A 14,945-nucleotide genomic window follows, 5' to 3' on the forward strand; every position below is an offset into this window, starting at 1 on the left:
ATAATTAAAATCTATTTTATATTTTTATATTTAATTATAATATATAATTTTTTAATAGTTTTTAAACTAATATATTTAAAAAATTAAATATTATATAATATTACTTAATAGTATATTACTTACAAACAAATAAATAGATAAAAAAATAAATTAAATAGTTAAGCTTATATTAAAATATATATATACTTAATATTACTATATTTAATAAATAAAATTTTTATCTTAAATAATTAGTTAAATTAATAGTTTTAATAATATAATTATAAAAATAAATCTATATATATTTATATATAGTATACTACTTACTAATTTATAAATATAAACTAAATAACTATTTAAAAAATAATATTTTAAAATATATTTAGATATAGAAAAAATATATAAATTTATAGTTATCTATATAAAGTAAATTTATAATACTAGTTATTAGCTTATAAAATTTAATATAAATAATAAAGTCTATTTTTAACTTTATAAAAAATATGATCTTCTAATAAATAAAGATATATTAAAAATAATTAAAAATAAGTTAAACTATTAATACGCAGGTCTACTATAAATTTTTAAAAAAATAAAAAAGCTTATATATTATCTAAAAATTCTTTAAAATTAGTAGACTTATTTAGTTATTTTTATAATACAGCTCGAACCAGTCTTTAAAATTAAAGATTTATATAATTATTAGTATATTAAACTGTTTTTAATATAAAAAGATATAAAAAAATAAAAAAATAAAAATAAACATAAGATTAAGTATATTTTAGCAAGCAGACCAGTATATAGTTATTTTAAAAAAAATAGTTTTAAAATAACTAAATATTTTATTTAATTTACAGAATATAGTTTTAAAAAAAATAAATAAATTAATAAAATAAATATTAATACAGCAGATCTACTAAAAGATTTAAATAATATATTTAATTTATAATAATAATATATTTTCAGTTATTTCTATTTTTTTATATATTATTTCATATATTTTTTTATATACTTTTACTTCTGCTATTTTTATTTTTTTATATACTTTTCTGTTTATTTTTTTCTCTATATATTTTTATATATTTTTACTTTTAAGTATTTTTAGCCGAGTTTTTTTTATTTCTAATTTTTATATTTTTTTTCATATTTTTATATATATATCTTTTATCTTTATATATCCGACTTTTTAATATTTCTTTTTTATATATTTAAAATAACCGGGCTATTCTAAATTCTAAATATATATAAGTATTTAAAAATTATATTACTATAACTTTAAGTATATTATAAAAAGATATTTAATATTTTTAAAATATTTATTATAATATAAATAAAAAAAATCCGAAGCCAAATATTATATTATTTAAAAAAACTGCTAAAAACAACTATATTAAGTAAAAAAAATTTCAGCAAAAAATATAAATAAAATAATTTATTATTTCTAATTTTTAGAATTCTACTAAAAATAGTTAGTTTTTTTATCAAGTATAATTTATTAATATATGAATTTATTTAGCAACTAAATTAATTTCTAAAAATATTTTTATAAAATATAAAACAGATTTTATAGTCTAAAATATTCTTTATTTAAACTAAATTTTTTTTAGTTTAATTATTTTTATTTAAATATATAAACTTTATTTTTATTCTATAGTCTATAAAGATTTTATTTTATATAAAAAAATAAAATATTTATAAATATTCTGGCTTCTACTAGACTAAAAAAACTATATTAAAATATATTTAATATATAATTTTATTACTATTAGTTATATACTTATAAGATCTAAAAATACTAATAAAATAAAAAATAAGATAATATTTAATATTATTTTTATTTTTTATAATTTTTATAAATATAATTTATCTGCCGATATATAAAAAAACTAAAAATATAAATATATAACTAATAAATAGCTTTTATATATAAATAATCTTATTATACTATATATATATATATAATAATAATAAGAAGATTATCATTATAAATTAATTAAATTAGATTTTTATATTTTTATTTAGTAGTATATTATAATAAGTTATTTATTTCAGCTTTTAAAATATTTTATAACTATATTCTATAAATAATTTAGAATATATAACTAAAATAATAAATATTAAAAATATAATATAGATATCTATTAGACTAATTATATTTTTAGCTATAATATTATTTTTAATATTTTTAAATCTTATATTAATTTTAATATTTATTATTTTTATTTTTATATTTTTTACTATATCTGCTTCTGCTTTTTTTACTTTTATACTATTATAAATATTTATATTTATTTTTTTTATTTTATCTACTTTTAATCTTTTATAATTAATTTTTATATAAGTAATATAATTATCTACTATTTTAATAGGTTTTTCTACTATTTTTATAATAACTGTATTAGCTGTAGATAATATATTTTTTTTATACCAGCTATATATATAAATATAAATATACTACTATTTTTTATTTAGTCTTGAGTTAGAAAATATTTATATAATATAATAAAAAGCAAGCCGGCTAACAAGAAACTTAAAAAAAATAAAAAAAATTAATTATTTTAAAAATATTAATTATTTTTAGTTTAATATTAAAAATTAGAATTATATTAATATATTCCGGAACAGGAATAATTTTATAAAAAAATAGTTTAAAATATTAGTTTAAGATTTATAAAAAAAATAGAAAGTATAATAAAATCTATATTAATATTAATACTAATACCAGCGATATAAAAATTATTAACTTTATTTAAAAAAAAGTACTAAAAAATATAGTAATAAAAAGATATATATTATAGTAAGTCATATATTATAGATAATTTTAAAAACTATATATAATCTTTTCGAATATAAAAATCTTATATTATATATAATTATTAATATATATTATAAAACTATAAAGTTTTTTAATAAGCTTAAGCTTATTTTTAAAGATATTATAAATAAGAATAAAAAAAAGAAGTTTATATAGAATATCGAAAATAATACTAAAAATAGTAATAATAATAATAAAGATTATTATTTAGATAAACTAATATATTAGGCTACTAAGATCGCTGCCGATATAAAAAAAACTATTTATTAATATTTTTATATTTTTTTATATTTTATAGTTCTGTTTTTTTATTTTTGTTTTTTTATTTTTATATTTTATAGCTTTTTTTTATATCTCTATATCTTTATGTCTTCGTATTTATACGCGTTTAGATACTTATATTAATTAATCAATCTATTAATAAATATTAAGATTTTAAGATCTTCACATCTTCATGTGTAGCCGCATAGCTACAGATTATTAGATAGATTTTATTCTTATAATTATAAACTGTTTTATAAAAATATACTGTTTTATAATAATATTATATATAATTTATATTAAAAACCTAGCCAAGATTTTTTATTATAAGATTAAATTAAAATATAGATTATCTAATAAAATTATTATAAATAAAGGATTTTTGTTTATTAGTTAATTCTAGTTAGATTTTTATTATTAAATTAAAATTAAAAGATAGTTATTAATAGTATTCTATTCATAAACTAATAGCTAAATAGAAAGAATTAATTAAATATTTAAATAATATTTATAATATTTTATTACTAAATACTAAGATTATTAAATAAATCTGCTTAATAAAGTAGAGTTTATATATAATAGTTATTAAAATATTTTAATAGAAACTGCTTTTTTTAAAATATTAATAGAATATTTTTTTAAGTTTAAGCTTAAAATCGAAAATAATCTTATAAAAATAAGAATATTATTAATTTTAGAAAGACTTCAGAAATTATATATTTTTTAAAAAAAACTATAAAAAAATTAGCAAAAAATAAGTAAAAAATATTTAACTTATTATAATAAATATTATAGAATTCTATTACTTAAGAAAAATAATAAAATAATTAATATTTTTAAGTAAGAGAATTTGGTTAAACTATTTATTATAAATAATAAATTTAAAAAACCGCTCGAAAATTAGTTTTAAAATTTATAGGATTTTTTAGAATTCTAAAATAATAGAAAAGCAAGTATTTAATTTATATTTTTCTAAATAATATATATAATTATATAAGATATTTTATATATTATTATTAGAACTATAAAAAACTAGAAAAAATATTACTAAAATATTATTAATACTAGATCTAAATAATAATAAAAAATAGAGAATAGAATAAATATTAAATAATTTATATTACTATAAAAATAGTTTTATTTAATTAAATAATAAAAATAGTTTTTAAAATATAACTAATAGTTATTTACAAATAATTTAATAAATATTTAGTAAAAGACTTATTAATTTAAAAAACAAACTATAATATTATAAGATTTAAAATTAATATATAAATAAAATAATAATAAAATATTTTTTATATAAATATATATATAATAGTTACTAAAATTATAATAAAATAAATATAATAAAATTATATAATATATTAATATTATTTATATCTATAAGTTTAAATTTAATAGTTATAAAAATATTAAATTTGGACTATATTTAATAAAATAAAAATAAATAATATTATAATAATATAAAAATATTAAAATATACTAAAAATATTAGTAAAATAATCTTATTATAAACTATAAATAATAGCTATTAAAAAGTTTATAAAGTTTTTAAATAAAATATTTTTTATTTTTTTAATTATTAGTATATAAATATATTATCTTCTGAATAATATTATCTAAGAATATTAAAATTATAAGTTATTAAAGTAAATAATTTATATTATTAAAAAAAATAAAAGTACTTAAAATTCTTATTTATATATATAGTAAGAATATAATATTTAATAATAAAATTATAATATATAATAGTATATTTTTACTAAAATATTAGTAAATTTCTATTAGAATAAGCTAGTTACTTACTATTATTATTTTTTTAATTATAGTAAAGATATAATACTTAATTTTATAAAAATTTTTTTATATTAGTAAAGTTTATTATAAATATAATAATAAAATTATTGATAGATATATAAAATATTAGATTTTAGATATTTTTTATTTAGTATTTTAAAGATATATAGTTTAGTATAAAATTTTTATTAAATTAGATATATTTTTTAGTATTTCTGTTACTGTCTAACTAATAATTAGCTATATTTAAATAATAGAATAAAAGATTTATTAGAATATAATTAGACTTTTATATAGTATATTACTAGTATTTTATTAAAAAAATAATATTAAAATAATAGTTGGGCTTAAACTATATATTAGATTTTATAATATAGTTTTTAATTAAAATTTTAAAATATTTTAAATAGAATATAAAAATAGAATAAAAAAAGATTTTTATTAAGAAATAATAAACAGACTTTAAAAATATTTTAATTTATTAATAAAACTATAGCTATTTATTAGTATTTTAGTAATATTAAATATAAATTTATACTTATTATTTTAATAGTTGAAATAAGATAGAAATTAATATATAATAATATTAAAATATAAATAAAATATAAATAAAATAAAATAATAATAGTAAGATTAAATAATAATAAAAAAATTTATAAAATATAATTATATTATTATTATTATATATAAAAAATATTATGTTTTTAAAATAAAATAATATTAACTTAAAAAATAATAGTCTAGATTTAGTTTAGTTTTATAATAATATTATTTTTTATTACTGTTTATACTAAACTAGTTAGAATAGCAGATAAAATAGTAATATTATATTATTTATATATTATTAAAAACAGCCGTATATAAAAAAGAATCTAATTATTATAGATAATTTTTGATATTTTAATAAACTGTTTATAAGTCTTTGATATCTTTTTTATATAATAATTATAATAATAATAACTTTAATTCTTTTTATATACAAAAAAATTTTTTTTGACTAGATTATAGAAGGGTAAGGATTAGTTTTTAAATTTATTAGACTGCTATTATTCCATATCTAACTGACCTCTTTCCCTTGACAAATAGTTAGATTTTTAATAATATTAGTTTATATTAGCTTTTTAAATATTTTATTTTTTTTATTAAAAACCGGTAGATTAAATAATATAGTTTTTTAATTTTTAATAGATATAACTTTTATTTAACTACTGATTTTAATAATATATATAGTTAAAATAGTATTATTTTTATTTATATATTTATATATTTTTTATATTTTTATTAACTACTTTATATTATTTATTTTATACTATTAGAATAAGTATATAAAAGCTTAATAAAACAGCTAATCTACTAAAATATTTATTATATTAATAAATTAATTTTTTAAATATATATCTAAAAGTATGTTTTCTTATTTTTAAAAAATTAATTATTTATAATATTTTTAAGACTTTAAAACTAGTTTTATTTTAATTAAATAAAATATTTAGTAAACTAGTTATATAGCTTTATAAATCTATTTTAACCAGTAGTATAACTATTATATTAACTATACTAAAAATATCTAAAAATATAAAATAATTATAAAAATATAAAACTATAATTAAAAAACTTTTTTATAAATATATAATTAGTCTGTTTTTATAAAAAAACAATATTATTCTATATTATAAAAAATATAAAATTATTTTTAATTACGCTGCTTTGCTTGAGCAGAAAATTAATAAACTATAAATTAAATTAAAAAAATAAAATACTAAAAATAAAAAGTCTTATTATTAAATAGCTGGTTTAAATAGTTTTATTATTAACAAGACTAAAAATATATTTAAAAAAATTTATAAAACTAATTAAATTAGTAAAAATTAGCTTAAAAATCAGCTACCGGCGAGAAATAATCTTACCGTCGGATATTATTTTACTGCAGCGAGTATAATATAATTAGATATATAAAAATAAGATATTCTATATATTAAAATATTAAATAAATATATTATTTTATTAATATATACTATATAAAAGCTTTATCTTTTTATGGAAGGCTGTTTTAGTGGGCGCGGGTGGCAGGTGGCTTACCATAACGGCTGGCTTACCGATTATGTTATAAGTTATCCCTTCTCTTCACTTCCATGTGTAGGCAATGAGGTTTTGTACGGTTTACAGTCCGACCGCCTGCTGTTCTTGGCCGTTCTGCCGTCCTCCCGCACGGACTCCCGCACCCCATCAGAAGTCGAAGGACTGCGTAGGGGGGGCCAATGGTCCCCCCGCTCACTGCTTGTATGTATAACTAAGTATAGTACCTACTCAGTATTATGTAGCAGTACTGTAGCTAGTATTGCCTACCTTAGATGATAATCGGCAATTTACTACTCATGTATGTCTACAGTACACCTTGTTTTGTGCTAAAGCAACCTTGAACCATTCTGTGAGATGGTTACTGCGTACTACGTACTACATTGACTTATCACTTACACCGAATTTATCCCTTATCATGTTTTCATAAGTCACTTTACTAGGCAATCAAGTGAAAAACCAAGAACATCTCCCCATAGGGCTGGCTGGGCTGGGCACTGCCGACCTCGCATAGGTCCGTTCTCGGCGATAGTATGGTACGCAGTACCTATGAGTGAGACTAAGTGAGTATGCAAGGCGGTAAGAGCCAGAGGTCCTCCGTCACTTCTCCGTTCTCCGTTCTCCGTCCTTTCCGTCCGGAAGTACTCAATACATCCATCATACAACAGCTGCGTCCCTTGATTTGGTCTGTTTTTCATCGATGGCGACCCAGATGGAGATTACACCTTCTGATACGCCTCTTGAAGCAAGCATTCTTAGGTCGACTACCAAACCGGAAGGACATTTAACTATGCACTGTACTGTACGAGTTACACTATTAGCATCCCTCTCTGGCAGCCCTCTTCTCACCTTTCCCGCCCGCTCCCCTCGGGCCGATGACGGGAAAAGCCAGTGGCAACGCTGCAACAGCCGGTAAGCTTTACGAGAGAAAAAGAAGAAAAAACTCTGTCTCCAGCTGGCGATTATCTTTTCCAGGGCCCACACGGTGGAGCGGCACAGTTGCGAGATAGGGTTTCCATTCGTTGCCTGGGCACAACCAGCGGTGCTCTATAGGACTATCAACCATGGATGGGGGAGCTGGAGGATGCTTTAGTGCGGTAAAGTGGCACCTCTTTTCCACGCTTGCGCCTCTTTCCCTCGTGCCTCTTCCAGTCCCAGTCAACTACTCCTGCATTCTGCGCCCAAGTTCTAGACAGACGCAAAAGGCTTCCCCGGCTGCTGGTGGTGGCCAAGGATTGTCCAAGACCTCCAAGATGGATTTTCTCGGGGTAAGCCCAGGTCGAATGGTCGACACAACGAATTGAGTACACACCTGTTGTCGTTTTCATTAGTGATACGTGCCTGTCATTGCCTCCTCTCATTGCGAAGAGTGCAGGTGGTGGATAGAGGCGGGAGACTCACCTCTTTTGCCCCCGGGGTTGCATCCGCTGCTGGACGACCCTAACCTATTCTTTTTACATAACATCTTCTGGTTCCGCGAAACACAATTCGATTATGTTCGCTATCTCGGCCAAAGTCATCAATACGTACCTGGTCTCTGGCCGATTGGAGACCTGAGGGGTTGTTTGATTTCATCTTAGCGTCTGTGGATTTCGGTGTGGTCCGACAACTGAGGAGCCCACCGTTAAAATCTGCTTGATCGACCCAGTCTTGAAGTGACTCAATCAAATCAAACCTGTCTTCCCCCTGGTGGAGTAGTCTGTCCAGGTGGCCGCCAGTTCATTTTTCTCCTCTTCTTCCCCTGCCAACTCCGAACCTAGTCTCATTTTTGCCTTTCGCGTGGTCTGCTCTACTCATCTGACCGACTGACAACCTCGCCGGCCTGCCCACCATCAAGCAAGGCACGAGCAAATTTCAGTTACCCGGACCGTCGAGGGGTCGAACATGGCCTTCGGGAACGAGGTCGACATCACGTCCAAGTCCGCCGAAGGGGGAAAGGGAAAAATGATGCCTGGCGAGGAAACGGTCCAAGTTCACACAACGAACCCTTCGCCGGATCTGAATGACTTCGATTGCGAAAAGCATGGCGCCAACAGCGAGTCCAACCCGTTGCCCCAGCTCAAGCGGAAGCTGAGAAGTCGGCATTTGCAGATGATCGCTATCGGTTAGTGAACTCTGTTGGTTCTTTCCCCGAACCTCTGAATCATCTTGCCTCTTTCCTCCCGGCGCAGCAAAGGTGCCGCCCACAAGCATAGACTGACCCCAGCTCTAGGAGGCACCATCGGCACAGGTCTCTTCATCGGTAGTGGTACTGCTGTTGCTAATGGCGGACCCGTGGGCGCCCTCATCGCTTATGCCTTCGTCGGAACAATCGTCTATTCGGTCATGACGTCTCTGGGAGAAATCGCAACTTACATTCCGATTCCGGGCGCTTTCACAGCTTATGCTGCTCGCTTGGTTGACCCCAGTCTCGGCTTCGCTATGGGTTGGATCTATTGGTTTTCGTGGGCCTCGACATACGCGCTTGAACTCACAGCCACAGGGCTTATAATCCAATTCTGGGATGATAGCATCAATATCGCTGTCTTCATCGCCATCTTCTGGGTCGTCATCACGCTTCTTAATTGTTTGCCTGTCAGCTTCTATGGCGAATTGGAATTCTGGCTTTCGAGTGTCAAAATTATCACAGTCATCGGCTTTATGATCTTTGCGATCTGCATTGACGCTGGCGCTGGAAAGGAGGGCTATCTAGGCTTTCATTACTGGGTGCATCCGGGGCCATTTTCTCCCTACAGTGGTGTTTCACCTGATTCAACCGCTAAGTTTGTTGGCTTTTGGTCCGTACTTATTCAGGCCGGGTTTGCCTATCAGGGAACGGAATTAGTAGGTATTGCGGCCGCGGAAACCGAAAATCCCCGCGTAACAGTCCCCGCAGCCATTCGCAAAACCTTTTATCGGATCCTATTCTTCTTCGTTCTCACTATCTTCTTCATTGGCATTCTCGTGCCATACACGAACGACGATCTTCTCACAGATGGGAATGACGCCAACTCTTCGCCATTCGTTATCGCCGCCAAGCTTGCGGGTGTTCGTGTGCTGCCACATATCATCAACGCAGTCTTGCTGACCGTGGTTCTTTCGGCTGCCAATTCGAATGTTTATAGTGGCAGCCGTATACTGATCGGCCTGGCGCAAGAAGGATTTGCTCCTCGTTGGTTCAAGAAGACCTCAAAGAAAGGTGTACCTTTTTTCAGCGTGGCGTTCACCTCTGCTTTCGGTCTGCTTGGATTCATGAACGTTTCCAATTCTGGCAGTACTGTCTTCAATTGGTTGGTCAACATTGCTGGTGTGGCCGGCTTCATTACCTGGGCCTCGCTCAACGGCTGTCATCTGGCTTTTATGCGTGCCCTGAAGGCTCGTAACATCTCTCGCGATTGTCTTCCGTACAAGGCCTTGTGGCAGCCTTACTATTCTTGGTATGGTCTGTTCTTCAATGTTCTTATTATCATCACTCAGGGCTTTACCGCTTGGATTCCCTCCTTCGATGTCACGAGCTTCTTCACCGCTTATATCAGTTTGATTCTTTTCGCGGTGCTCTACGTCGGCCATAAAATTGTTTACCGGACGTCTTTCGTCCACCCGCTCGAGGCTGATATTGACACGGGCCGGTTGGAATTGGAGAATGAGACGTGGGAGACATCTGTACCGACATCCAGCAAATGGTACAAGAAGGCTTTTCATGCGGTCCTTGGATAATTTCGGGCCCGGACCAGCTCATTGACTAGGAGTTTTTGTTTGGCACAGGCGCCCTCTTGATTGCGTTCTCGTCGGTCATGGAGATCTTGGACTGATCTCTTTTCTTCTTTGCCTATTAATTGAGACCGGCACATACATACTGCAAAGTTCATGCACATATAAAATTATCTGGAGTTCTGATTGCATTGGGGTGAAAGGCGGGTTTCTTCGCTCTATGACGGACGATGGCTGAGAAAGCCATTGAGGAGCCTCAAGTGCTTGCCTTCGGGGCATGCTACAAAGCCTTATTTGTACAACATTCATATTCTGTTTGGAGGGGATGTCAGCATTGGCATGGCGTTCGGTGCGAGACTTTGCTCTTAGCTCTATTACTTTCCTAATGTATCATATATGTGACTTCCGCCTACGCTGCTTTATTTGTCGGGTATGAATCGAAGCTCACTTAGGAATAGTGTTCTGCTCCTGTGACTATCTTTGGATTGACTAACTGGGTAGTGCTCAGTAAGTACAAAAAGCCTGCATATGTGAGTGCATTTGGATTTCCCCGCGGCTGGTTAAGATTTGCGCCTGTGATGCATATACATCATCGATCTTCGTTGATTCACATGAAGGTCCACGTGCTCGGGAATGGGCAGAAGAGCAGGCTTCGTACCCGGGGTGAAGTTCCACCTGACATCTATTCTTTGCCTATTGGGCGGTGTGGTGGCATTGACCAAAAAGCATGTGAGGACGAGTGAGACACTCCAACATCTCATCGGATAGCGACTTACACAACCTACTCGTTGACGGAGTCCGGAGTATTCTATACCTAGCTCTATGAGAAGTGGAACATACTGTACGTGTATGTAGCAGCAGTCAGACAACCAGTTTTTTCTCCTCCGCTTTCTTTATCTCTTTTCCTATAAATTGTGAGCATGCGCAATGGCAGACAGAAGCGGAAGTAATATCAAGGAACTCCTGCAGCAAAATCCCGAGGTAGTCACCTGGAGTACGAGTACGAGTATGAGTATCATGAGTATGATTATGAACCAGTTCACCGTCGACGGATGCGAAAGCAAGTCGAAATGGAAATGGACCCGGCCGGCGCAATGGATGGCCGAAAATAGTAAGTGCCGAGGCTCCCAGGACCTGCTCTGCCAATTTGACGTCGCGTGGGGGAAGAAGCCGGGCCGACCAGTAAGAACTCGTGCTTTCGGTCTGAATTCCGGAGAAACCGCCAAAGGGGAACCTCCAACTGGAAGATCTAACCCTCGGGCAGGCTCCCCTCCCCCCGGAAACCCTGCTCTCCTAAGGCAAATGAAATGAATGAATGAATGAGGGAGGCATTCCTTCAATCCCTCTTGCTCCTCCATCTCTCTTGTTTTCTCTCCGGTTTTTCTTCTCCCACCCCTCCCACGTTGTCTAGCCACTGTTTCTCAGCCTCTCAACAAATTCCATTCCCCCGCTTTGTTCTGACATCTACTTCCTTGACGAGCACTCTCCCTCCCCTGAATCACCTTGACACACAACGTCGGGTTTTTGTCCAAGCAAAGTACCCGGCTTCTTTACTGTTAGGTTGAGGGGCTTTTGAGCTTGAGGTATCTTCCTCTGAGTTATAGGAGACCACCCGTGAGCCTTTTCAGGTTTGCCAGCCCGTTGAGCTGTTTACTAACTCGGTCGCAATCGAGTAGTCACGCTCCTCGTCGCGATGTTCTTCTCCCAACTACCGACTCATCTCCAGCGCGCTACCGAGCTACAGCAGGAGCCCCCTAAAGGCAAACCTTACGGCGTTGCCCTACCGGGCACCGAAAAACCAGGGCGCTCTCCCGTCTACCGGACCTGGAACTCAACAAAAGAGCTAGTAAAAACACTAGACCCTAACGTATGCTCGTTCGCGGACCCCAATGAGATGAGAACCACATTGTGATTGTTATTGACTGGCTTCGATTTTCCCAGGTGGCTACTGCGCATGACATATTTGAGTCGACCGCCGGTAGAGTGCCGAAAAGCGACTGCTTGGGATGGCGCCCATATGATCCGATAGTTAAGGCCTACGGTCCGTACCAGTGGATGGATTATGAGACGGTTCAGAAGCGACGTACTGCTTTTGGTGCTGGTCTGGTCGAATTACATCAGAAACATGGCTGCCATCGTCCTGGCCAATATGGAATTGGTTTATGGTCCCAGAACCGCCCAGAGTGGCAACTGACTGGTATGAGGCACCCTGGCAAATATGGGCAGAGGAAACTTGCTAATTCCCGTGTCTATAGACCTTGCCTGCATGTCTCAAAGTCTGTACTCGGTCTCCATCTACGACGTTCTCGCGGCAGACGCTACGGAGTACATCATCAACCACGCCGAATTGCACTGTGTCGTGACTTCTTTGCCTCATATTCCCACTCTGCTGAAATTAAAGCCATTGTTGCCCGGTCTGAAAATCATTGTCAGCATGGATCCTCTGGAGGCCGGGGAACCCGCCGGCCTTTCTAAGCGCGCGCTCCTCGAATCGATTGCGGCTGGGCTGGAGGTATCTATCTACACCATCGAGGAGGTGGAAGAGCTTGGGGCGTTTTCAAAACGTACCTGCAATCCCCCATCCCCATCTGACATAGTTACCATAAATTATACGTCCGGCACTACAGGGAATCCCAAAGGGGTGGTTTTGACCCATGAGAATACTGTCGCGGCAACTTCAAGCGGCCTCGTAGTAACTACGCAGGCCCCTGGTGATACTCTGGCATCATATCTTCCACTAGCACATATTTATGCGCGGCTGTCGGAGCATGCAGCATTCTGGGCGGGGGCTCGAATTGGCTACTTCCATGGGAATATGCTGGAACTCGTCGATGACCTGAAAGTCCTCAAGCCTACTGGGTTCATGTCAGTTCCAAGACTGTTCAGTCGTTTCGGAAATGTCATTCGCTCAGCTACCGTGGACCAGCCCGGTTTTAAGGGAGCATTGTCGAGACATGTTGTTGCGGCGAAAACAGCAAACCTGGAGAATCCCGACGCTAGCAAAGCTACAATAAAGCATGCGGTGTATGATCGCATCTGGTCGAAAAAGGTTTCCGCGGCGCTTGGCCTGGAGCGCACTAGAGTGATGGTCTCTGGTTCTGCGCCTCTGGACCCGACCCTCCACCAGTTTTTGAGAGTGGCTACTGGTACCGATATTATCCAAGGTTACGGGTTGACCGAAACATACGCTATTGCATGCGCTCAATCCCCGCGAGATTTGACTGCCGGGAATTGTGGGCGACTTGCTCCATGCAACGAGGCCTGTTTGGTCTCTCTTCCGGATATGGACTACTCGGTCGATGATAAGCCCTTCCCACGGGGTGAACTGCTCTTACGTGGAGGGAACATCTTCCGTGAGTATTATAAAAGCCCAGAAGAAACGGCCAATACGATGACTGAAGACGGATGGTTCCGGACCGGTGACGTTTGCACCATTGATGATATGGGCCGAATCATCATCATTGATCGTCGCAAGAATGTCTTGAAGCTGGCGCAGGGAGAATACATCTCCCCCGAGCGTCTAGAGGGCGTTTACCTGTCTGAGCTGGGCTACTTGGCGCAGGGCTACGTCCATGGTGATAGTGTACAGACTTTCTTGGTGGGTATCTTTGGCGTGCAGCCCGAATCATATGCTCCGTGGGCCAGCAAAGTGCTCCGTCGAAACATTGAGGTCACGGACATTGACGGCATCAAATCGACGTTGGATGAACCTCAGATACGTCGCGCGGTGTTGCGGGATCTCGACCGCGTCGCAAAGAAACACAAACTTGCAGGCTACGAAAAAATAAAGAACTGCGCGCTGATACTGGACCCTTTTACAGTTGAGAACAATCTGTTGACGCCGACGTGAGTGGAATCCCCTTCTCTTTACATACTGCGCAAGTCTGACTAGATATCCAAACTCTTTAGTTTGAAGCTGAAACGTCCTCCGGCTGTGAAGAAGTATCGCCATCTTCTGGATGACTTATATACGACGGCGTTGGCTGAGGAAGCCGCTCCGAAGGCCAAGCTCTAGGAGATATTGACGTCGATAATATGTTTATGTGCTAAAACTCATGCTAGCCAGTTAGACTGCTGGAGCTGCCTCGTACATATTTTCCCTGTGATTATTCAATCATTCATGTAGTTTATTTAGCACTTCAATGATCTTGGAATCCAAGGCTGAGCCTTTGAGCGTGGTAAAAGGTTAGTATTTCACCCGGGGGATGGGGGGTGGGGGGGTTGTGGGGTTTCTGTGTGTGTTGGGAGGGACAATAAGGTATTGTACGGCAGTTACTGCTGCATACATAGAAAAGGGAGTCACTATTCTTACCACCAGAGATAT

General features: G+C 32.5%; 2 protein-coding genes across 2 annotated transcripts; both read left to right on the forward strand.

Moving 5' to 3' along the window:
• Positions 1-8,815: 8,815 nt before the first annotated feature.
• Positions 8,816-10,627, forward strand: BO72DRAFT_398351 (putative arginine transporter; the record flags this gene model as incomplete). The annotated part of the gene is made up of 2 exons (XM_040942087.1): positions 8,816-9,039; positions 9,103-10,627. 2 exons carry the CDS (start codon positions 8,816-8,818, stop codon positions 10,625-10,627), a joined length of 1,749 nt encoding a protein of 582 aa, XP_040804467.1.
• Positions 10,628-12,314: 1,687 nt separating this feature from the next.
• BO72DRAFT_371311 (putative AMP-binding enzyme) lies at positions 12,315-14,636 on the forward strand (the record flags this gene model as incomplete). The annotated part of the gene is made up of 4 exons (XM_040940997.1): positions 12,315-12,488; positions 12,563-12,818; positions 12,877-14,467; positions 14,531-14,636. 4 exons carry the CDS (start codon positions 12,315-12,317, stop codon positions 14,634-14,636), a joined length of 2,127 nt encoding a protein of 708 aa, XP_040804468.1.
• Between the last annotated feature and the right edge of the window lie 309 nt (positions 14,637-14,945).

Source organism: Aspergillus fijiensis (genome assembly GCF_003184825.1).
Source record: "Aspergillus fijiensis CBS 313.89 unplaced genomic scaffold BO72scaffold_9, whole genome shotgun sequence".
NCBI classification, from domain to species: domain Eukaryota; kingdom Fungi; phylum Ascomycota; class Eurotiomycetes; order Eurotiales; family Aspergillaceae; genus Aspergillus; species Aspergillus fijiensis.